Source organism: Bacillus rossius, chromosome 3, assembly GCF_032445375.1.
Source record: "Bacillus rossius redtenbacheri isolate Brsri chromosome 3, Brsri_v3, whole genome shotgun sequence".
In the NCBI taxonomy this organism is placed as follows: Eukaryota; Metazoa; Arthropoda; class Insecta; order Phasmatodea; family Bacillidae; genus Bacillus; species Bacillus rossius.
This window is the reverse complement of record NC_086332.1, coordinates 14,284,091-14,310,282: the sequence shown is the minus strand read 5'-3', so window position 1 is coordinate 14,310,282 and position 26,192 is coordinate 14,284,091. Positions and strand designations below refer to the sequence as shown.

General features: G+C 38.5%; 1 protein-coding gene across 2 annotated transcripts; it reads right to left on the bottom strand.

Moving 5' to 3' along the window:
• Nucleotides 1-80: 80 nt before the first annotated feature.
• Nucleotides 81-18,738, bottom strand: LOC134530248 (phosphoenolpyruvate phosphomutase-like). Of its 2 annotated transcripts, XM_063364933.1 has the most exons (8): nucleotides 18,560-18,727; nucleotides 18,158-18,217; nucleotides 14,939-15,076; nucleotides 11,087-11,299; nucleotides 8,705-8,805; nucleotides 2,534-2,731; nucleotides 1,803-1,979; nucleotides 81-820 (listed from the first exon to the last, which is right to left on the bottom strand). In XM_063364933.1, exons 1-8 carry the CDS (start codon nucleotides 18,618-18,620, stop codon nucleotides 737-739), a joined length of 1,032 nt encoding a protein of 343 aa, XP_063221003.1. In that variant the 5' UTR covers nucleotides 18,621-18,727; the 3' UTR covers nucleotides 81-736. The 2 variants fall into 2 exon arrangements, with proteins under 2 accessions (XP_063221003.1, XP_063221004.1); XM_063364934.1 differs by lacking the exon at nucleotides 81-820 and having other exon boundaries at nucleotides 1,807-1,979; nucleotides 2,534-2,765; nucleotides 18,560-18,738.
• Nucleotides 18,739-26,192: the final 7,454 nt, after the last annotated feature.

Below are 26,192 nucleotides of genomic sequence, written 5' to 3'. Positions count from 1 at the left end.
CTCTAAATACTTGTGTAATTGTACATGCACATGTGTTCCATACAAATTGCAAATTATGAACAATTGATGAGTCAGGTTACTGAAAGTTTACAGCACAGAGTTGTTTATTTCTTAATTTGATAATTGTTTTTTACAGTCATCAAAATAGTGGCATTTTATAAAAGGATATTTTACAAATGAATGACAATTTAAATTAATTTAGTTTAAGAAAAAGCATTTATTTAGAAAATTATCTAAAATAGCATTTATGTGGAACTAAGTAAAAAAAAAAACACCGGAAGTTACGTAAATTAAACATCTAAAGTATACATAAATTAGCAAAAAAATATAGTATCTGTAGAGAGATTCTAATTGTTTTGGCCCCTAAGAATAGGTGTTACAAGATTGATTGTATAAAAAATTTTGTTTCACTAATGATTGTGCAAAACTCATTAAGCAGTGGATTCAGAAGAATGTACAACATGCTAGTAGAGCTTGAGAGAGGCTGTAATAAGTGTTCTCTAATACAAACCAACAACAGCAAATACGACTACAGGTTTCTGTGTTACAGTTCCACACCTTTTTGTAAAAAAATCCATGCAGATCATGATCCTGGTCTGACAAATTGTCAATTGAAACATAGGTGTAAATACAAGCATCCACATATTTCCCTTAATATCTTAATTTTAATGTAGTCATGTTGTTGTAATGACATTGAAATTCAAGTACTGTGTTGCAAAGTCCTTGGTAGGTACTGTCACTTTTTCGGCAGGTATTTATCCTCCGCTTCCTGTAGCTCTTGATCTTTCTGCAGTCTAAATATTTCCTGTACACTGGCCACCTGAAACAATGTAATTTTCATGGACTAAATTGAAAAAGTTACTTTTTTTCACTTTTTTTTTTTTTTTAAATTTAATTGTGTAGAAAGTTAGTGTTAAGATGACAAAAAAAGGAAGTAGCCAAGTAGTGAACATTTTCCCTGGAAATGCCTCGTTGTTTTACAGTCACCGTCATTAAATGCATACGTCAGAAAGATTTTGGTAACCATGTGAAGGCAGAATGTGTGCATAAGTATAGAATTTTTCTCTTTTAAAATAAGCAGATTAGAGACATTAGTTGTATTAGAGAATAAATTATCTTTTGATTTGTCTGTACAAGTTAACACCAAATTATTGGACAAGTTATATTACATAAAAATGTCAAAACTACAACTATTTGATGACATATCTAATATTTCTTAATGTCTAATACATATGTCAGTCTGCGATCTTAGTAGCAAGTGTAGCTGGTCAGCCTTTTCTACATTAAACAGGCTGTCTACAGGTCATAAAAGTCATGAAAAAGTAAGGAAACAAGGACAATAAACAGCAATGGTGTTAAAAGTCACAAAACTTTATTTTCCAACAGTGTTTTGCTATCTTGCATTATGTTTTTTTGATGCCTCACGTCAATTTATAGTCATGTAAAATTTCAAATATTTGGTGACTTGTCATCTTAAATTATGTGGAAATTATCTCTGCTAAAGTTTGAGGCTTTTTAACTTAAAAAGTCTGTACGGTTGTGCAAATTGTAGATAAATTTTGTTATTACATTTGTTCATGTTTAATCTTGGTTGTATATTAATATTTAAATCACCCTTAAGTTAAAAAACATTTTGTGGGAAGGTCCTGAAAAAAGTATTGAAATTGGTTCGCCAGTTATTTGTGGATGCCCTGTTATGTTGTATGAAGAGTTGGGGCACCATTGCGTAAAAAGTGTTGGCGTGTGTCGGAAACCACAGCCGCTGCCGAGACACGGGGCTGCTCGCTAGGGCTCGGTGGTACCTTTTTCTCGATGTTGACGAGGGACTGCTCCGCCATGATCCTCCGGCTCGTCTCCTGCATGGCCAGGACGGACGCTCGCAGGTTGTGGTTGGCCCAGATCACCGTCGAGATGCCCAGCTCACGGAAGCGGCTGGTCGGAGTGGTGTAGTACTTGGTGGGTACGATGACCACAGGCCCCTTGGCACAGAACGACGGTGGTTATTGCATTTTGTGGCCTGGACATGATCAAGCTTGCAAACTAAACTTGATCTAATCTTATAGTTTTGAAATGATACACATTTCCATGCCTTACCTGGGATCAGAACCAGGGTCTCCACAGTTAGTACTTTCGTACTAGATCTAGTAGGTACTTTTGTAAGTTTTTTTTAGTGGTCTAGTACTTTTTTCTTTAATATCATAATATTACAGTAACTCCAATATGTTTTATTATGAAGCGTAATTATTTTTAAAAACTATGGAATTTATGTGTGTGTGTGGTGTGATATTTAAGTTCCAGCATTGCAATGCCATAATAACTTCCTAAATTGTTAAAACCATGAAAAAAATTGTAATTGAATACTTTTTTTTTTTTTTTTTTCAAATCTAGTACTTTTTTCTCACCTAAGTTGGTACGAAATATTTTTTTCCTTGTGAACACCCTGATCAGAACCCGTCGCACCGTAGTTGGCGCTTGAACAAACTGCGCTACGGACGTCAGCCTTGCTGGTTGGTCGAAAGTCTAATGAACGAACCTTGTCCTGCCACCGGGCCATGAAGGCCTGGATGTCGGAAGGGTCTGCCTTGCTGCTGTGGATGAGCACGGCGTCTGCCCCGGCCTCGCGGTAAGCCTCGGCCCGCCCCAGGGCCTCCTCCAGCCCCCAGCCGGCGATGAAGGCCTCCACCCGCGCCACCACGCAGAAGTCCGGGTCCCGCTGGTGGTCCTTGCACGCCTAGGACACGGGCCTGCATGCGTGTTTGGAATGGCTGGGAAATTCAGGAACACCTTCCGAAATCCAGGTAAACTGCGACATTCTAGTGTTAGTAACGTAGAGGACAGTTGAGGAACCTTGCTGCAAGATTGTAGTCTTTTTCCATTATAATGCTGTGGAACATAAGAAAAAAAAAATTAAATCACAATAATATTGCATTGAAAATATCCTCTCTAAAGTTACTGCACAGATCAAAATCTCGGAAAGTGTGGAACATCTTTATTGCACCACCTGAAGTATTTTTTTTTCCTTCACGTAATTTACATTCAAAATGTGTATTATCTCCAACTTGCAGCAAGGTTTTAAATTCTAGGCCCCAGTTAGCCATTAATATAGATTATGGTTGTATTGTTTATTCTTTACCTTGTTTTCATGTATTTCTTAAAACTCGTTTATTATAACATTTACATGTCACATACATAACTTAGTTCCTCCTTAACCAGTGTCCATCTTGAAACTGCTCTCTCACTCAACTGTCTCGTATTACCAACCTCACAACATACACAACACATTCCCTTTACTGATATCTAATTGGTTTACAATTTTTGCGACCTACTCTGGTAACATACTCATTCAGAGGAGTGGCATGAACATTCAAATCATTATCAATGTTGTTTGGTACATTTCCTGATAACGAACTGTTATCAAAACCTTTAAAGTCTGGGGAGCTAATTTGTCCCTTTACCTTTTTCACTTCTTCCGCAAACTCACTTTTGTCAGAATTACTAATTAATCACACACATGTCCCTGTCATCTTCAACACATTCTCTGCTTCTACTATTTGCATTATTGATCACACACATGTCCCTGTCGTCTTCCACATATTCACTGCTTCTACGATTTTCATTTACATCGCCCTTACTGAAACAATCACCACTTGGACTAGCACACTGGTCCTCTGGCAATACCTTTTGACAGGATGGCCTGAGATACTTAGTATTTCTACGCAACAGCTTGCCTGACTTGTCACTTATTATGTACGACCTGGGTGTTTCATGTTTTTTCACAATGGTGGCTGGCTCCCACACTATATCTTTTTGAACCACGACAGGCTGACCCCTGGCATATTCTAGGGTCTTTCTCTGGGCCCTTTTATCATATTCCTGCTTGGTCTGTAACTGCTTGGAAAGTAATTTTGTCTTCACATTTGGAAATACCTTTGGAACTAGGTTATTGGTTGCTATAGGAATTCGTGTTCTAACAAGACGACTCATTAATATCTGTGCAGGTGCATACTCTAGACCAGCAAGAGGAGTGTTACGGTATTCCATTAGAGCCAGCCAATATTCAATTCCTGCTTCTTTGCTCTTGCGTAATATGGTTTTAGCAATTCCAACCCCTTTTTCAGCCATGCCATTTGACTGATGATAATGGGGACTGGATGTGCAAAACTTGAACTCATATTCACGAGCAAAGCATTTACATTCATAAGATTGAAACGGCATGTTGTCACAAACTATAGTTCTAGGTATCCCATGAGTGCAGAAGATACCTTTCAGAGCACTAATTACACTATGTGACTGCTTACTGGATAATAGCACAATTTCCAACCACTTCGAGAAATAATCATATACAACAAGGTAACTCTTGCCTTCGAACTCCAGAATATCAACTCCCACTTTTTGAAATGGTAATGTAGGGACTGGGTGTGGGATAAGTGATTCTTTCCTATTAGTGATCCTGTACTTTTCACAGACCTTGCACTCTGACACAAACCTCTCTATGTCCACACTCATACCAGGCCAATAAAACAAAGAGCGTGCTCTGGATTTGGTTTTACCAATGCCAAAGTGACCTTCATGAAGCATGTGTAACATTTTCCCTCGTAATTTTTTAGGGACAACAATTTGGTCCTCATAGAACAAGAGATTATCTTCTACATACAAGTCATTCTGAATTGGCCAATATGGATGACAACTTACCGGAGCATGCGTTTTTTTGTAAGGCCATCCCGTTTTCACTAGTTTGACTACATCCTTTAGCACAGGGTCTTCTGCTAGTTCACATCGAAATTCAGTTTTTTGTGTCTCACTCATTGGTAGATGTTTACTCACACTATGTACCATTTCACTCATATCTTCATCATCTTCATCTACTCCATCCTTGATGTAACTTTGTGACAGCAGATCCGCAATGTGCATCATTTTCCCTGGTAAATAATGTACATCCAGGTGGTACTTCAGCAATTTGAGATTCAGCCGTTGGAGTCGAGAGGACATGATTTTAGCCACAGGTTTTTTCATTATAGGTACCAGTGGCTTGTGATCAGTTAGAATTTCCACAGTACGGCCATAAATAAAGTAATGGAATTTTGTAGTAGCAAACACAATTGCCAATAACTCTTTCTCGATTTGAGCCCAATTTTTCTCACTCTCAGTTAGGCTTCGTGACCCATGTGCAATAGGCTGTCCATTTTGAAGTAGGCAGCACCCAAGGCCATTCTGCGACGCATCACACTGTATCGTAAGAGGTTTTGCTGGATCAAATATTCCTAAGGCTGGCGCACTACTTACAGCAGATTTGATGTCAGTAACACAATCAGAGTGGCCTATAAGCCACTGCCAGGTGACATCAGCCTTTAGCAGTTCTCTTAGAGGTTCAGTAAGTGTTGCCATATTTGAAATGAATGGCCGCAAGTAATTAACCATTCCTAGAAACTTCTGTAGCTCCTTCCGATTTTGTGGATCTGGTAGGTGTTGAATAGCTACAATTCTATTAGGGTCAGGTTTAATCTGGTTTGCAGAAAACACATGTCCCAGAAAACTTACTTCTGGTATCTTATATTGAAGTTTCTTAGGGTTAAATTTTATATTCATTTCTCTTGCTCTGTTTACAAGTTGCATCACAATTTTGTCATGTTCTACTTCAGTTTCTGCTGCAACAAGAATGTCATCAAAGTAAACAACAATGCCTTCAATGTCGTCAAATACACGTTCATTTAGTTCCTGAAACTTCTCAGGTGCACACGATATTCCAAATGGTAAACGTAAGAATTTGTAACATCCCCACGGAGTCGAGAAAGCGCACAGGTCACACGAGGTCACGTCTAGTGGTATTTGCCAGAACCCATCTTTAAGATCAAAGACTGAAAACAACCTTTTTCCTGAAAGTTTTTCTGTTAGTTGCTCCAGTGTTGGTATTTGGTAATACTCTCTCTTTATTTCCAAGTTAAGATCTTGGGGATCAAGGCACACCCTTAAAGTTCCATCAGATTTCTCAACTATGACAAGATTGCTAACCCATGAATTTGTCTCAGCCACTTTCTGTATGATTCCTTTTTTCTCTAACACAGCTAGTGTTTCCTTCAGCTTAACTGCAATAGTTTGAGGAGGACGTCGGGGTGGGTACATTTTTGGCACTGCATTGGCTGGCACATTGATCTTACAGTCATAGGGAAATTTTCCAAGCCCTGTAAAAATGTCCTCATTATCTTTGATGAAAGTGTTCTTACACTGTACTTCTTTCTCAGTTAATGGTAATTTTATAGATGTTTTGATGATGTTCTTCTCCATAGTATGAACCCTTTTAACTAGGTTGAGTTGAGCACATGCCTGTAACCCCAATATAGAAGTTCTGTCTGCATCAGTTATTCTGAAATCCATATACTGAACTGCATGTTTGGTTTCACATCGTAGGTTAACAACTCCTATGGGTTTGACTTTGAACCCCCCACAGCACTCAAGAACTTCACTGGTATTTCTTATCTTAAATTGTTTATTGATCTTTCTGAAAATGTTTTCAGGAATGATGTTCACCCCAGAGCCTGAGTCTAGCTTAAATTTGAGCTTCAAATCTTCAAGTAAAACAACTTCAAAACACATTGTTGTACCTTGTTTACCTACTTCAGCATTTTGTACATTGTCTACATTTCTTAACTCCAGACATCTCTCTATGCCGCTCACAAGATAGCATTCTTCATTTTCATCAGCAGTCATCCCTTCTTGATGACGCCTCACTATGTTTACACCATTAGTTCTACACATATTGGCAAAATGATTCAGTTTGCCACACTTAAAACATTGTTTTCAGGATGCAAAGCATTTATTTTTTTCATGCTGGAAGTTGCATTGTTTACATTTCAAGTTGCTCCCGTGCAATTGTTTACTGGTCTGTGGGGAATACTTCGGCGACTCTTTGTTCCATTTAGCCTTATGTTGCACTGTGTTAACTGCTACAGAAGCACCCCACTCGGGCGGCACAGACGACTTTTGCGTTTCTGTAGACTGAAGGCACTGAAGTTGTTGATCGCTGATTTCTGCTAGCTTCGCTAAACCACATGCTTTCTCTAAGGTTAAATCTTTGGTTCGCAGCATTTCCTTCTGCAAAGTCTTGTCCCGCACACCCATGAAAACACAGTCTCTAATTATTTCATCTGTTTGGGACCCAAACTCACAGCTGCGCACCAACTTCTTCAAGTCCGTGATGAACTGCTGAAATGGCTCACCTTCCTTTTGTTTTTGCGAATAGAGCACAAAACGCTCATACGGAACATTTCTTTTCTCACTAGAATACGTTTCAAATGCTGCTATCACAGCGTTAAACTGTTTTCGATCATCATCACTTAGGTTAAAAGTATTGAAGACTTCCACCGCATCTTCACCGACGAGGTTAAGAAGTATTGCAGCTTTCACTTCCAAAGGTTTTTCCGACTTCCCCGACGCCAACATACAAATATCAAAGTTCTGCCTGAACTTCCGCCAGTTTTCGCTAACATTGCCCGATAAATCCAACGCACTCGGTTTATTTGTGTCCGACATTGTCACTGGAATGCCACGTGGCACACTGGAATGCCACGTGAGCGAATTAGCACTGTATCCTTACCGATTATGCGGGAAATGTTAGGTCCGAGTCACTCGACTGCGCCATGTTTTGTTTATTCTTTACCTTGTTTTCATGTATTTCTTAAAACTCGTTTATTATAACATTTACATGTCGCATACATAACTTAGTTCCTCCTTAACCAGTGTCCATCTTGAAACTGCTCTCTCACTCAACTGTCTCGTATTACCAACCTCATAACATACACAACAATGGTACTACTATATATTTTGGTTTATGCCTACAGTTTACGCTTACATGTGATATAACTTGTAACTTTTTATTGTGGTTATAGTTTTCTTGTTTGTTTTTGTTACTTTGTCCATTTTCAGAGTACTTTATTTTTTTTTATTTTTTATCTTTTATACATTGATGGGTCTCAACTGACTGGAACTGTGACTGACTTGATGTGAGCGTACATATGTTATGTTTGTCAATCTGCTCAAGTGCTATTGGTGGCTTATCATTGCACCGTTTGATTTTGGATTTGTTTGTTGGACAGCACTGTGTGGACAATCCAGCTTACTGGTCTATTACAAAATAAGCCATCATTATAATTGTTACACAAAGCATTGGTGTGAAATGGCCTCCAATCTCCTGAGCTTCAAGTGTTGTATGCTAAGTAGATGAAGAAAATGACCCTCTGCATTACTGACTTAAACATTACTGAAGATAGGTAGTGGAATCACTTCCAGCTGAATGTAAAAATAGCATCTTATCAAGTTGTGTAACAGTACCAATTCCCGATGTCAAACTTAAAATTAAAAAATTGCAAGCTGTACATAATATAATATGAAACTAGTTAAATCTAATTTTCTTCACTAACAGTACATTGAATTACATTTAATTTGTTAAGAGAGTATTTTGCTAATGTACACAATGCTTGTGACCTAGAGGATTCTTTCTTATATATTTATTATGTAAAGTATACACTTCATGGGTTCACCTAACTTTTTTTTTCTCACAGTTAAAACACACAAAGTTATGATTATGAAACTAAATTTATTCCTAAAATAGAGCTCTCTGAAGGTATGTTTAGCCATATACTATTTTAAAAACTCTACTTCTACAAAAATTAGATTTAATGTATTTAAGTATATATTATTTAAATTATACCCTAATCTTGAGTGCAAACTCCTGTGTGTCAGCTAGTGGTTGACGTCGTCCACTGAGAAGAGAGTTGGTCTTTGGGAAGCACTTGTCTTCTATACAGCAACCTGAAACCATGAATCATGGGTATCATCGGTGCATGTGCAGAAAAGTAGGTAGTAAAGTTTATTCATGCTAGATACAAAATGTATTGGTAACACGCAGAGGACTTGAGTATTAACCCCAAATACTGAATTGCTCTCCTATTGTAGAGTAACAGATTTATCCTAAGACAACATAATGTTTCGTTGCCATTCTACAATTTTTCGGGGTTTGGATTTTTATTGGCTGCCATTTAATTTTTGAGCGTAAATGACTTTGTACCGCCCAACACTGCTGTTCACTTCCTTTATTCTTCACAAGCTTCTTAGTGTGTTGAGTATTAATTTTATTACTGAAAATAATTTGCTTTACATAAAATGGAGGGGAAAAAATAGGTATATAAATTTTCAAGAATATTTTCGAGCAATGTATGTTATTAGAAAGTGACTGAAAACAATTGAGAGAGATATGTAAACAATTATTTGGCACCTATTACTATGTGCTTTTGTAGGTTAAATATTTAATTTCCTTCTTGATAATATACATAGGTATGCATTGGTTTTTAAAATATTTTCTGAAAAATGTTATATCATTTAGACCTATTTAAGTAGTTGCTATTATATATAGCGTACCAGTTTAATGAAGCGGATAATTATAATCATCATGTTTGTTGGTCAAATAAATTGTCTGTTGTTATAGGTGTATACTCAAAATTTTTTTTTGTTTTATTTTAACCAGCAAAATTTGGCAAATTTGTTTTTACATGAATTATTAAGCAAACATAAAATTATATAAATGTTAAAAGTTCATACAAAGCACATAATTTTAAATGTCATGAAGATATTCATGGCTTGAAGTGTGGTAGCGGACCAATAGCCTACCTGCTCACAAATGAAAGATAGCGGCAGCTTGGGGTTGTTACCTCGGCTAGTTTTAGGCTAAGCTGATGGCCAATCATCGCTATATCAACAACTTACTATGTTAAAAATTGTAAGTTGTAGTTTTCATTAATGAGATTTAAAAAAAATTTAATTATCAACGTTAATTATGTAAAATGTATAAATATCAATTGGAAGCAATCAATGGTTCTTACGGAAGGTCTGATCATGTTCTAGTCCAGTGTACATACTTGCTGTGTTGGAACTCCAACATTAGTAAATGTGTAGCTGTGTTTTAATTCAGTGTATTTATTTAATGTACTAGTCACAAAATATCAAACAGTACTGCATACATACTAAAACATTCAAAGTGCTGTGAGGTTTAATAATCTTAATTACATCACAGCTATGCTCCCCTTGAGACTGATTTATGACAGTTCTATTTAGTGATGTACCAATGTAATCATTTTAGTTTCGGTATCAGCCGATATTCCCAATTTTTTGCATTTCCGATATTATCAAGTATAAAAAACTGATACCCATGCAAAAAGTACAATAATTTCATCCATTCAGGTGTCACCCATATTTTATATTTATTGTTTATAGTTCTGTAGGCATCTTTTACTCCAATTTTCCTGTAATTTAAGGCTATGCTTGAATGCTGCGTTTGTTAATTAGTCAAAGGCATAATGTGTGTGCTATGCACAACTTTCATGCAGTAAAATACTTGTTTTGTCATCTACCAAAAATCCTTATAGTAAATAATTCTATTAAGGTTCTGACTTATTACTTAAAACTATTGAATTTCTGGAGACAGGCACTATGAATTGGTTTTGTATCAGTTATAGGATCTGTTAAAGTAATGCATCGGTAACATTGGTTTTCATCCATATTGCCCATCATTAGTGCTCAGGGACGTCGGAACAGGGGGGGGGGGCAGCAGGGGCGAGTTGCCCCCGTGCTGTTATTCATGGGGTGGGGGAAGAGTAGCATTTTGCCCCCCTCCTTTTCCCAGAATAAATGTTTGGTCCTAGTAGTATGTATTTTTCTCAACCATAAGTTACAAACGTTGCATTGGTGATCACATTGATTAGAAATTCAAATTTACGATCGTCAATATACTGTAAAATGATTGCAAATTCCTAGATGGTATTTTATTTAAATTGTACTACATCTACTGTCAGGAGTAGTATTTAATACATACTACGTAATCAAATTCTTGGAATGGTATATTTAATGTTTTGGTTCGGAAACTCGTTAAATAGCACGATTTTGCATCTAGGACTGAGGTAAGTGTGATACATCTCTTCGCCCCCCCCCCCCCCCCCCCCCCAACTCATGAAAACGTTCCGATGTCCCTGCCAGTGCTGTCGCTGTTGGCAGACAAACGGCCGAGTGCGGAGGTGGTTGTCCGCCTGGGACCACCCACCGGCCACTCCGCGCTCCTCCAGCTTGCGCACGAGGCGGCGGGCGTTGTTGAAGTTGCCGTAGCCGGTGTCGGCGTCCAGCAGGATGGGGACGGAGGTCGCGTCGGCCATGAACTCCACCACCTCCAGCACCTGCGTCCACGAGGCCTCGTTGCTGTCCCTCACGCCCAGCTGCGCCGAGATGCTCAGTCCGCTCGCCCAGATGCCCTGGAACCCTGCGTCACCTCGAGTCACGCACTTTTCTCAAACTTCAACAAGTCCCTGTGAACTGAAACATCAAGAAATTAACAATTTCATTGTTATTTTAGTGTAACGTACGCTGGGCTGCAGGTATCTAATCCAATCTGCGATCACAAACCGTCAGCAAACAGTATCTAATTGAAGCCTGCGAGCAAGCGCAGGTGCACTGGGTTGCACAAGATTGCGTCGGAGTGTACAGTAATAAATGAAATTAAAAAATGCAAATTTATTATTTGGTTTCCTTCTTTAAAAATAAATAATTAAATTTTAAATCATACATTTGTGCCTGAAAGTAGCACTGAAACAGCACATTAGTCATAAAAAATTTGTTCCAAATGATTGATTAGAACCTTCAAATCTTATATTCGAATGAAGTGTAATTTCATTTTGACACAATGTGAAAAAAAAAACGCTTGTGGACAAAACACTTATTTTGCTATGTAAATATGTAATTAGTGGCACAAAAAAAACCCAGATATCCTGGATTTAAAAAAAAAAACAAATTTAGCAAAACTAAAGAAAAAAAATTTACAAAAATTTTTTTTTGGAAATTTATGTAATGTTTTAAGTGTCATGCAACACTAACAAGTTTGCAAGTAAAAGTGTGTGATTTTCAATTCATGAAAGATTGTGAAAAAAGGAAACTTTAAAAAATTTTTAACACAAGAATGCTGTTATATTAAAGCTGTAAAGGAAAAATTGAACTAATAATAACAGCTATTGCAGTGCAAACTTTGGAAGAAAGAAAATAAAAATTAAGGCGAAAGCATTTTAGGGTAACTGTAAAGCTAGAATTGGACACATCAGATACATATACTATGATTTTAAAAGAAGTTGGAAATTATGAAGAACTTAACATGGCACTTTTAGAGTTTGTAATCTTTAATACATATTTTTAATCACTTCCTAAACTAACACTATTGAAAATATTTATCTTTATTAGGTACATGCTGACTCGTAGATTAATAAAACAGCGTGACATATCAAACAAGAAATTATGGGGGATATAACATTTGCTTGGATCAGTTGTGGTAACCCATGCTGATGTGTTCGTATTCTTGGTGTGAAATAACCTAGAGAACATAGTATAGCCCGGCAAGATACTTGTGAGCCTGCGCAGACCCCAATTCATGGCGTGACGCACACTACCGTCACGTGATAGCCGCCAGGGGAAGTGAAGGGGATCAGTTCCGCGCTTCACTCGGCTGCGTGAGGATTGTGTCAGCGCGTCATGCCGGGACCTGGGTTACACAGTACAACAAGCGAGCCTATCCCATCAACCTCAGGAATTAAGTCGAACCTTATTCCAGGACGACCCTTGCGAGGACAGGCGCGTGAAATTGTATACAACGTTGCGACGCATCTGAAAGAAAAGTTGCTGTACGGTTTAAAATACAATGTTACCGAAGCGACAAGTGCTGCGACGGGTGTGTCTAAATCAACGGTAAAAAGGATTTTGGCTGAGGGGAAAGTAAAAAGTAAAATTGGTCTGAACTTTTCAACACCTACTGGCAAAAAAAAGAACGCAAAAAAGGTTAGAAGTCGACGATTTTACGTGTGGTGCTGTGAGGAGAAAAGTGCATGAATTTTACACTGTCAGGAAAACTGTTCCAACATTAAATAAATTAAAGACGGCTTTGCGAGATGATGGTGTTTTGGACCGCAGTAAAGAATTTTTGAGAAAACTGTTAAGGGGCGTTTCCTACAAGAAATGTGCAAGTTTCAAAACGATGGTCGTTCAATTGTTTATGTAGATGAAACGTACATCCATGCTACCCACAGCGTTAGTTTTTGTTGGCAATTGGACAATGAGCTGGGTGTTACAGAGCCAATCGGGAAAGGCCAGCGTTTAATAATTGTGAATGATGCAGGAGGAGAGGAGGGATTTGTACAGAATGCATTGTTGATATTCTGGTCAAAACAAACAATGGGAGATTGTCATAATGACATGAATTTCGAAAACTTTTCGAAATGGGTTACACATAAACTACTTCCAAATTTGCCTGAAAACTCCGTCATTGTTATCGACAATGCAAGTTATCACAATGTACAGACAAATAAGAAGCTGACTTCCGCTAACACCAAACAAGTGATTCAAGAGTGGCTAAAAATAAACAACGTAACTTTCGCTTCTGACCTAACAAAAGCCAACCTACTATTACTTGCGAAACAAGTGCCCACTTCCAAAACTTACAAAATTGACGAAATCATTAATATTAACTCCCACGAAGTAATCAGGCTTCCACCCTATCATCCTGACCTCAATCCGATTGAGTTAGTGTGGGGATATATTAAAGGACAAGTGTGCGAAGAAATATCATCCTCACTCGAAGACAAGAAGAAATTATGTGAACAGCTGTTTAGTTGCTACTCTAAAGAGCAATGGAAAGAATGCTGCCGGCATGTGGAAAAAATCGAGAATGAATACTGGAACAGTGATAGGTTATTAGATACTGAAATAGATAAGATTATTGTTAATCTTGAAGAATCTACAGACGAAGATTCCTCTAGTGAAACGGAAAATGCCAGCTTCACATCAGACTTAGATTAGGTAAATAACATAATATAATAACTATCTAACTATTAAAATATTACGTTGGCATCTTAAAATTATGTATCTATAATCAACACGCGTTTTTGCATCGAACATTAGTGATGGAAAAAGTAGTGACAAAACGCAAATGTTCTGTATTTTACCTTTAAGAAAATGCTATTTTTACAGAACCCTTAACCAAATGATAATTTGATAACCAAGCCTTCAAAGAAAGAGTAATTTTAACACATGCAGCATTTTTGTTTATGATAGTATAGTTTTTTTCACAGAGAGGTTTTTTATGACTGCAAACAAATAGCGTGACTGTTAGAATGCTGATGTTCTGTTAACTTGATTTATTTTTGTACATATGTATGTGTTTGAATGATTTGGACATGGGTTAACGATGTAGTGTATTTTCCAGTTGTGATTACATCATGCAGTTCATGTGTTATAACCCTTGTGTCATGTTCGTGTAAGACGGGCTGACACTCATCGCCTTGATTTGGAGGCGTCGCCACGCCTTCCCCTCCAGACACTGTCGCGTTAAGGGGTGGTAAAGGGGAAGGCAGCCCCTGCGCACAGCGATAAGAGAGACAGTTCAGATTTAACTTTTTCCCCTATACTATATAACACAAACAATATAGTGTTTCGAGCACTCCTTTTGAAACAATCTATAGATGTTAATAAGTACGCTTTTAGCAGTGTCACATTACCTACATACTTTAAAATATTTTTGAATTCTTTAGCACACAATGCCATGGCACACTAGTGAGCTTCAGATTTTGGGTGATAAAAATATATTTTAGATAAAACAAGTACAAATATAGATTTAAAAAAATAATAATTCTTTAAGGTACCTAGTTGAATAAAATTGTGTAGTTTTTATTATGATTGTTCTACAATATTTAAATCTTAAAAAAATTATAAAACGATTATAAAAAAAATAATGGCCAAATATTGTGTAGTGCACCACAGATTTTAACAATTTATGGTTAGGATGTCATAATCTTAAAAAAAAAAAAAAATAGTTTGGTAGTTGGGTAAACGCTGCTGTAACGGAATGAACCAGCATACGAACCTGCCTCCTCCACGATAGTGGCGCTCAGCCCCGAGTGCGCCTCCATGAGGAACGCCAGGTCTGGCGAGGCGAGCATGGCCTTCAGCCGGGTGGTTCTCTTGCCCTGGCCGGCGCCTGCATACCGCCGCAGCCCTGCAACTGCAGCGGGGCAGTAGCCCGGGATACTCTCTTCCACCTGTGCCGGGATAGCCCTCGGACGGATCACGGTCTCTCTAGGTCCTGGAGATGTGATGGTGCGGTGCTCTTAGGATGGGATTCTCCTTTGAGCCTACCACAGATAAGGGTGTTGGGATGTGTTGCCTCAGCCTCTCGTAGCTAACACCGCTGATTGTAATGAAATAGCTTTCCCATTTCCCATTGCCTGGTGACCACGCCGATTCAGTCTCGCCCCTGACGGGGAGTATTTACTGGTTTCGCAAGGGATTGCAATCGGCATGTAATAAATCTGCACTGGGAAATTGTGCGAGTAATCTGTGTTTCTTCCTGCTTGCTTTGTCCGCTAACTTTTGTTTCTCCTCACCTCCATTTCCACTCTTATGTCTTATTCCTGCCTTGCCACGTGTCAGTTCAGCCATCCTTATGTATACTGCATTCCAGCAGTTCTGAACGCTTTACAATTCTCTCAAAGTTTTTTGGCTTCAGTTAGAAAGACATGTACCGTGTTTTATCACAGAATCATCGCACGCCCGTAATCGTCGCAACCATATTTTAGGCTTCAAAATTGGGATAAAAAAACTCGCGTAAACGTCGCATGTTGTTTTTGGTCCCGCTAGTAGATGCCGAACGCTTTGTGTAGGTATCTTTTCCATATAAAACGAAGTATTTTAAATTAGAAATCTAATATTTATTCGTTCATTACCACTTACTTAATAAATTAACGGAATAATACAACGTTGTTTGGCGTGTAAATTTTCTTACAAAGACGTTTTTAAAAGTTATTTCCTTTATCTGATCGTCTGCGTCGCCGCGGTGTAGGTATAATCTAAAATTTAATCTCTGTCATTACCACTTATTTATTTAATTAACGGAAATACAAAGTTGTCTGACGTGTAAATGTTCTTTTAAAGACGTTTTTAAACGGTATTTCCTTTATCTGATTGTCTGCCTTACCGCGGTGTACCGCTTATAAAAATGTAGCCAGCACATCATTCATGCTTGGTTATGTTGCTTCCCATATAGAGCGCGCGCACGTAGTCGAATATCGATATCTCGCCGATTGGATCCAACGCGCGTGCTCTCTGTCAGGTGCCGAGTTAACTACATTTGATAGCCCGCATTCTTTCGTGGCAAGTGTGTACACTACGACACGTTAGTTCACACGTTCGCGTTAGAGTTTTGGTTTTTCTATTTAAAGTTGAAGAAAGGTTTTTGTTCAAGGAATTATTAATATAGATTGTTTGGCGTGCTCTTGTATACTCCGCCTTTTTTTAAATAAACGTACTTTCCATGAACGGGACTTGTTTTTATGAATAACTTTACCTAACAAAAAAATTTTTTCGGCACAATGGTCGCACCCCTACTTTTCAAACTTGATTTTAGAATAAAATCTGCGACGATAATGCAAGAAAACACAGTAAATACAAAACTACTTGTCTGAATAGACTATGGTCTGTCAGTTGTTACAGGGGTGTGGCAGACTGTGTAGTTGTGGACAGGAATGATAATCGTAAGTCACAAAAGTTTCAGTTTTGGCACTTAAATTGGGAGTGGTACATAAATAAATTGTCATCGTATAGCACAGTGATGGTCGTGTTCACTATTTTTTAGGGCCTTACTGTGATGAATCAATATTACATTTCTTAGAACAATTTTTTTAGGTCGTATTATTCTGAAAAATAAATCTCTTTAAATATAAGAATTCCATAAAACAATATATAGTACAAAAATATAAAAAAATATTTTTTATATTTCTTTGAGTATCATGTGTTCTGTAACCTGTCTGCTGATGACGTGTTCTACATGCTTGCAAACAAAGACTGTTAACACATGACAGTTTACCTGATAATATTTATTTGTTGGAAAATTCCTTAATCAGGCCGTACTGAGAGATGTCGCAGTCCGCCACTTGGCCATCACTGGCATGGCACATTACTTTGAATGGACACAATGGAGTCAACTCCAGTGGTTGCCATGCATATGTCTTTATGCAGGTAGAACCTGGGGTATTTGTTGAAGTGGAATGTCTTTATGGTGATGACACAATCGGAGCATAAAAAAGTGCAATGACCAGGAGTGAAGCGCTCAATGGCATGTAGGGGTCTGCAAGGATTAAAATATAATCAATATTTGTGAATAATATGATATTTGATTCAAAATTTCAAATTGAATAGCTACGCCTACACCATGTTGGATTCATTATAAAAAAAAAAGTAAAATATATAACACATCTGAGGCTAAGATGATTTGTAAAAAAATCTAGTTTTGTTTTCTGCAACATTCTGCACTCATTGTTTTTATATTTAACAAATAATAAGTGATTATGATGTACAATTATTAAAAATAATTTTATGTATATAAGCAGATCATCAGTACAACTTTTAAACTTTCTTCCATTTTACACCTTTTTATCATAGCTCCATATATATTCATCTCTTTTTTATTTTACTGTGTTTTTGATCAATTTTTCTAGGAGTCATGTGAAGTGAGAAAAAATAATTTTCACTGTATGTTAAAATTTAATTAGAAAAATATTCATTATTTTTTAATACTGCGATATTCAATTCAAAATTCGAATGAAGAATAAAACAGTAATCGCAGAAGCCTAATGGCACGTTGCATTATTATATATTGTGCACTGACATACCTGCACACTTACAGACTTGCAAACATTATTATACATTCTTATACTTCTATCTTGTAATGCATGTGGTGGACATGTAATTTTTTTGCAAAATAAAACTTTTTTTGTAAGGGTAGTGCATCGCTGTTATTCAAAATATGAAGTTAGTCCCTATAATTATCTTATGTTATATAGTGAATATTATTATCACTTTATAGACTTATGTAAATAGATTTTGAGAATTTAGTTTTATTTTAACCATTACTATAACAATTTATAAGTTGTGGAAAATAGCTGTTAAAACTTTCCAAAATGCACTTGTTTACAGATATAAATAAAAATAAAGTCACTTTTGATATTTTAAATTTTAGGGTGTGGGTATTTAATGGAAATTTTTTTTATAAACAATACACATTTGGGATTAGCATTCATGTACTTACCAATTTGCTGTGAGGCAGAGGGTATGAAGTTCTTAATTTTATTCATGAGTTTGGTATTTCCTGCCATCAGAAAATACAGAGCAGGGTATGTAGTAATTCAGCAGTGAACAGCACACAGGGTTCATTTACAAGCTAACACGTTATAGGATTTCTCGAGCTTTGAACTTCAGAGGGCAGCAACTTTTCCACGTGTGTGGTTTAGAAGTAACAATATTTTGGAGCAAAGATAGTTTTTTTAATGCTTAGGACTGGCCCAGTAAAGCTATTTTTTTTTGTAAAAAAAAAATATTAATGGAAAAATTCAAATAATATTAGTTATTGTTTTAACATTCTGAAAAATACTATTGTATATGAAAAGTATATGATCGTATGCTTAGTCTAGAAGATGTACCAGTTACAAACCTTTTTTTGAGAACAAGCAAACTTGCTGCAAGCACCAGTAAAGCTTGGGTAGAACTAACATTTTTTTTTTTTTTGTTGGGTCCTTAGGTTGGAACTTATCACATGACCTCTCGCGGGGCCACGCTGCAAGGCCAATGGACCTCTGCGTTTAATGATCGAGTTAAAAGTGAGATACAGTAGTTGCATTGCATGATCAATAGAGAAGATTGAATGGTTTTATTTTTAGGTCTATTTGGTTTTAAAAATGTGTAAGTTTTTGTACATTGTCTTTATTCATAAAGATAAGTAATGTACAGTATGTCCATAAAAGAAAAAAGTTGTAGTGTTGGTTCAAGGTCCACAACTAAAGAGTAACTCAAACAGTTTTAGATAAGTGTATGCGCGAGTACTGCTTTGCAGTTTTCTCGCTTGCAGTGTCCCCACACAAAATGGCAACTCCTGAGCGTAATTTCCCCAATTAGTATAGGATGAACATGTAAACTTTATTTGTCAACAGGATGGAGCCCCTTCCCCATTGGAATCTCTTTGAACGAGAGTGGTTGTACGTCAGAGTCCCTGACCGTTGGATTGGTCGTAATGGTCGAGACGACATAACTCTTTTTCGCTGGCCTCCACGTTCACCTGACATAACGACATGCAATTTTTTTTTCCTTTGGGGCTTTATAAAAGACTGTGTCTACATTCCGCAGCTACCTAATGATTTGCCAGAGTTGAGACACAGAATTAAAGATGCTATTGCTGCCTGCGACAATCTTTTATGGATGTTTGATGTTGTGTATCAATAATGGTGATGGACAGACTGTACTGGCAGAAGAGGGTCAGGCAGGGGAGGATTGAAACCGGTTTTGAAGGGTAGCGGACAGAGGGGTGCCGTGAAGCGGGAGCGGGAGAGCTCGCGAAGGGACAGTGTGTCTGTAGGCTCTGCGTGTGACTGCACACAAAGATGCCCAGTAAATATTGCAGTGAACAATGTTGTTATCATTTCACAGCCCTGCATTACAGTAAGCTTGCAACATTTTGGTCCTCCGGGCCGGATCGGTACGACAAGTGAGTGTTTACCGGTTCCGCGCACTATGAAAACACGACTAACAATACAGTGGCGTAATTTATACAAATGTAACGAACAGTCAATGTGTTTGTGTAAGAGACTTGGTGCAGTTTGGGAGCTTCCCGTGTTACGTCATCGCAATCATTCCCGGTCGCGTCCGCGCATGTTTCCGGCGAGGCACGAGCGGTAAAAACGCAACTACGCGCGCATCTGAACTAGCGTTCATCCGCGACAAGTATTCCCAGCAATAAAGTGCAAATGCCAGCAGACGAAGTATAATTTGGACTACTACTGGGGTTCTTCAGGATCAACATTGAACAGAGACAGGTTAGTCAGACATCATGACAGGCCTCCCTTGTCCCTACTAATCCTCCTACTCATATCCATTGTATATTGTATGTCGATTTTTGACCATGGATGAGGATCAGTGCAAACGACTTAAGAAACAACGCGCTGTGTACAAGGGTTCATTGACTCGTATGCAAACCTTTGCATCCAATTACAGTGAGTCTCAGAACATTGGTGAGATTCTAAGTAGATTACAGGCACTTCCCGACTTATGGTCACGGTTTGACGATGTACAATTAAAATTGGAATTGGATGATGAAGAAACTGACCATAGTGAACACAGAGCGGAATTTGAAGCTATGTTTTATCATGTTAAGGCCCACTTAGAAACATTTATGACACTCAGTTCAACAGATAAATCTACCCATGGCAAACCCAATTATTTACATCTCCCTGCAGTCAATCTGCCTACATTTTCTGGTGATTTTGCAACATGGGTACAATTCAGGGACACATTCAAGGGTTTGATCGTTGGCAATAAATCTCTCCCAGAAGTACAGAAACTTCACTACTTGATTTCTTCATTGAAAGGTGAAGCACTTGAAATGGTGCAAAATTTGACTATTTCCGACGAAAACTTTCAAGTGGCATGGCAGTTACTAAACCAGCGTTATAACAATCCCAAGCTTATTGTGGCCAAATATGTAACAGAACTGTTAACACCACCAAAAGTAACCAAAGAGTCAGGACCACAATTACGACAGCTCGTTAGCCATGTCAGGCATAATCTAAATGCTATAACTAGTCTCAAGACTGACACACCACTTCATGAAACCCTGCTCATACATATATTGCTTGATCATACAGATATCAATACAAGAAGGGAGTGGGAACACGAAACTGCATCTTGTGAATTTCCTTCCCTTGAGAGACTGTTGGGATTTCTGGAAAAGCGATGCCAGGCACTGGAACTTATTCAGTCAAGTCAAAATGCAAGGTTCAATAATGCCTCCAGTGTCACTTCAAATGATTCCAAAATCAAGTATGCTAGCACTTCTAGAAATACTAACATTTTTGTGGCAACTAACACTGATAATTGCCCATTCTGTAATCAGAATCATTCACTTTACAAATGTAGTTCATTCGCAGAAGCCAGTGTAGAAGAGAGGTACGAATATGCAAGGCAGCACAACTTATGCTTCAATTGTCTTAGATCATCTCATCATGAAGCAAAATGTTGGTCTGGCCATTGTGGAAAATGCACAAAAAGGCACCACACACTGCTACATCGAGAAAATCAAGAAACCCGCCAGAATCATAACAATAAAATATCATACCTAGAGAACAGCACTGCATCAACACAAGAATCTGGCATTGGCAATGCAAATAGCCTAAGGGGCTCAACAGCAAGTTATTGTAGCTTGAAAATCAGAAGTACCACTCATGTTTTACTGTCAACAGCCATAGTTAAGGTATGCGACAGTTCAGGAAAGCTGCACCTGTGCCGTGCCCTACTTGACTCAGCATCACAAAGCAACTTCATAACAGACTCATTAGCCAAGTTACTTAATCTACGGCGGTCATACGACAGAATGCCCATACATGGAATCGGTAATGTCCTGGCTCAAGCAACTCATAGTGTAAACATTGAGCTGCATTCTAACACTAGCAACTTTAGGACAAATCTCAACTGTGCAATTCTGCAAAAAATAACTGACAATGTTCCAGCAGTATCCATAGACACCCAAGGCTGGAACATTCCTCATGATGTTGTGCTAGCCGATGATAAGTTTGATCAGCCAGGAAGAATTGATCTTCTGATTGGAGCTGAGCTTTTCTGTCATTTGTTAAAGGGGGATAAAAGAACCAGGACAGGTTATTATCCAGTACTTCAAAACACAGAGCTAGGCTACATCCTATCTGGACGTGTTAAATCACATAACACAAAGGTTCCATCTTCACATTCTAAGTCTTTCCTTTCCAGACGTGACTTAACACTTGACAGGAGACTACAAAAATTTTGGGAAATTGAAGAAGTTAATCAAGCACTAGGCTCAAAGGAAGAAATTCAGTGTGAGGAGCACTTCATAAACCACACCACTAGGGACTCCAATGGCAGGTACACAGTCAGATTACCACGTTGTCAAGATGAACTTAAATTGGGTGACTCGCATGATCATGCACTTAGAAGGTTGCAGCAATTGGAACATCGTTTACACAAGCAACCAGAACTTCGTACTGAATACAATAAATTTATGGAGGAGTATGAGATGTTAGGGCACATGTCAGAAATAAGGGATACGAGTAGAAATGAAAATATGGCATATTATCTTCCCCATCATGCAGTGGTAAAGGCATCAAGTTCAACAACAAAAACACGGGTAGTTTTCGATGCATCTGCAAAAACCACAACAGGTGTATCCCTCAATGATACACTTCTGGTTGGTGCAACCATACAGCAGGACTTGTATTCAATAATCGTGAGATTCAGAACACATGCAATAGCCTTTACAGCAGATATTGAAAAAATGTATAGACAGATCAACATTCATCCTAATGACACCAGACTTCAGCGAATCTTATGGAGAAAATCTCCAGATGATCTAGTCAAGATCTATGAGCTTCAAACTGTAACTTATGGCACAGCTTCTGCGCCATTTTTGGCTACAAGGTGCCTGCAGCAGCTTGCTGCAGATGAATGTCACCAGTACCCTAAAGCAGCAGAAATATTGAAGAGGGATTTTTATGTAGATGATGTACTCTGTGGGGCTAACACAGTAGAAGAGGCACTTAGCATACAAGATCAACTGATCAAACTTCTTAACTCTGGTGGCTTTCCCTTAAGAAAATTTTGTTCTAATCACCCAGCTGTTCTAGAAGCAATTTCACCAGAGTATAGAGAAAATCAAGCACTGCACTCATTTGAAACTTCAGATGAAGTAAGAACTCTTGGTCTATTGTGGCAGCCAGTGACTGACACATTTCATGTAGCAACGAATACTATAGGACCAGCTATGAGGACACATGATCAGTTAAGTGGTACAACAAAGCGCATGATATCTTCAGCAGTTTCATCCATATTTGATCCTTTGGGACTGATTAGTCCAGTGGTCATTTGTTTCAAGATATTTCTACAAAAACTTTGGTCCCTCCAGTTAGGTTGGGATGAAATCATTCCACCAGAATTTACATTGCAGTGGCAAAAGCTCTATGTGAGACTAGCAGCTGTCAGAGACATCGAAATCGATAGACATGTACTTGTCAGTGGTCTAAACTGTGATGTGCAAGTTCATGGGTTCTCAGATGCCAGCGAACAAGCATATGGGGCCTGTCTGTACCTAAGATCTGTTTCTAGTTGTGGTAACGTGGCAGTGAAGTTACTGGTTTCCAAATCTCGGGTTGCTCCAGTTAAACACACAACTCTTCCTCGATTGCAATTATGTGGTGCAGTACTACTTGCAGACCTATTAAGCAGGACATTGCCAGTTCTAGAACTCAGTGTTTCCAGTATCACACTTTGGTCGGATTCCACAATTGTCCTGTCCTGGTTAGACTCACCAGCTGCAAGATGGAAATCATTTGTTGCAAACAGAGTAGAACATATTCAGGATTTAACCAATGGATGTCAATGGAGACATGTAAGATCGCAAGACAACCCTGCTGACTTAATCTCTAGAGGAGTTGATCCAGTGACATTGCATCACTTACATCTGTGGTGGTATGGTCCATCATGGCTTCTGCAGCAACCAGATGCTTGGCCCTGTACAGCCAGCAAGGATCAAGACAAAAATACTCCAGAACAACGAATGCCAGTGATCTCTGCAATGGCAACAAAACCAACCATGAACTGTTTTCAAAACACTCTGAGAGACTTTTCCTCACTAGCTAGACTTAAAAGAGTAATTGCATACGTCCAAAGATTTGCATACAATGCAAGACATACAGTGAACAAAAAGACAGGCTTCTTGACAGCTGAAGAGTTACAGAAATCTTTGCAAACCTGCATCAAGATTGCACAACATGAGGAGTTTCTAAAGGAAATAAATGATTTAAAGGAAATTAATGTAGTCAACTCTAAAAGTGAGTTAAAGGACTTGAATATCTTCATTGACACAAAGGGGTGCTTACGTGTGGGTGGACGTTTACATCATTCGGAGCTGCCTTTCGGTAACAAGCACCAACTTATCCTGCCACCCAAACACCACATTACAAGACTCATAATTACAGCTGAACACAAACGTCTGCTACATGCGGGGCCTCAACTTTTGATAGCATCATTGCGCCAGGAGTTCTGGATACCAAAAATTCGTCAAAATGTGCGCTCTGTCATCCACAAGTGTGTGACATGTTCAAAACTGAAGGGAGTTGTGACCCAACAACTGATGGGCCAATTACCAGCAGCAAGGGTTCGGCCTGCTCGTGCATTTCTGAACACTGGTATTGACTATGCAGGACCCCTGGCAGTAAAATCTGGTAGTGTCAGGAGCAAATCTGTGGTCAAGTGCTACATAGCTGTTTTTGTCTGCTTGGCAACAAAAGCGATCCATTTAGAACTGGTCAGTTCTCTTACGTCAGAGGCTTTTATTGCGGCACTCCGGCGGTTTATAGCTCGCCGAGGCAAGGTGTTAAATCTTTATAGTGACAATGCTACCAACTTTGTTGGTGCTAACAAGGAACTACAACAACTTCGGAAACTTTTCTTTAATGATGAATCCAGCCAAATGCTACATGGGTTTGCATCATCAGAGGGTATCACATGGCACTTTATTCCCCCAAGTTCCCCTCATTTTGGTGGGCTATGGGAGGCTGGAGTGCGATCATTGAAGCATCATTTGAGAAGGGTGGCAGGAAAATCCCTTCTTACCTTTGAAGAGCTGACTACATTGCTCGCTCAAATAGAGGCATGTCTCAATTCCAGGCCACTGACAGTGTTGTGCGACGACCCTAATGACCCTAGTTACCTTAGTCCTGGACATTTCCTAATTGGTTGTCCACTCATGTCCTTTCCTGAGCCTGATGTGTCTGACTTACCAATGAAGCAGCTATCCAGGTGGCAATATGTTCAAAGGTTATCTCAACAGTTGTGGACCCATTGGTCTAAAGACTATCTGAACTCACTACAACAAAGAAGTAAATGGCAGTCTAAGAATGCCAACATTCAGTCAGGAATGGTGGTCCTTGTCAAGGAAGACAACATGCCTCCTCTTGGATGGCGACTAGCAGTTGTCCAGGAGACATATCCTGGAACTGATGGTGTAGTCAGGGTGGTGAATGTAAAAACTTCCAGTGGCATCTTGAAGCGACCTGTTCAGAAACTTGTGATTTTACCTACAGACTAGTTTTTGTGAGTTTGTTCTCAACAATTGTGTGTGTACTTAGCATTTTAAATTTGAAACCAATGGTTTCAAGGGGGTGGAGAATGTTTGATGTTGTGTATCAATAATGGTGATGGACAGACTGTACTGGCAGAAGAGGGTCAGGCAGGGGAGGATTGAAACCGGTTTTGAAGGGTAGCGGACAGAGGGGTGCCGTGAAGCGGGAGCGGGAGAGCTCGCGAAGGGACAGTGTGTCTGTAGGCTCTGCGTGTGACTGCACACAAAGATGCCCAGTAAATATTGCAGTGAACAATGTTGTTATCATTTCACAGCCCTGCATTACAGTAAGCTTGCAACAATGGACATCCTGTATTATTCAACAAATATAAAACTAAAATATCTCTTAGTGCTTGACACATTATGCACTTTAACAATAAAATAATTTGTAATAAGCAATGACGGAACTTCTCAGAAATTAAATAAAAATCTGCAAATATTTGTTTGTTTGAAAAATTTGCCAATGTCATTAATGTACCTAAAAACTTGTTAGTAATTGTTCCGTGACTACGGAAGTTAAAGAATTCACCCGAAAATTGGTGAATTCTAGCAGCGCCCAGTACCAACTTGTGTATAGGCGGCCATCTTAATTTTTACTGTCCTTTGTTGGACACACAAGCAAGGAGAAAGTTTCGTCCGCATCCAACCAACAACAAAAAGAAAAACACTGTTACATGTCCACGCTCCGAGCACAAACAAATGAGAAATATATACAAATGGTTCTTTTTTAGTCACTGAACAGTAATAAGAGATGCAAGATCAAACAACGTAAAGTTAATTATTTTCCAAGTCATTTAGCTCATGCATTTGGGTATACATATAATGCTAAACAAATGACATTCTTTAAATTTACTAAAACAAAATATCACTTTCCTGTTATTTGATTTAAGTTTTGTCAATTTACTGAAAGATTTCATGATTATTG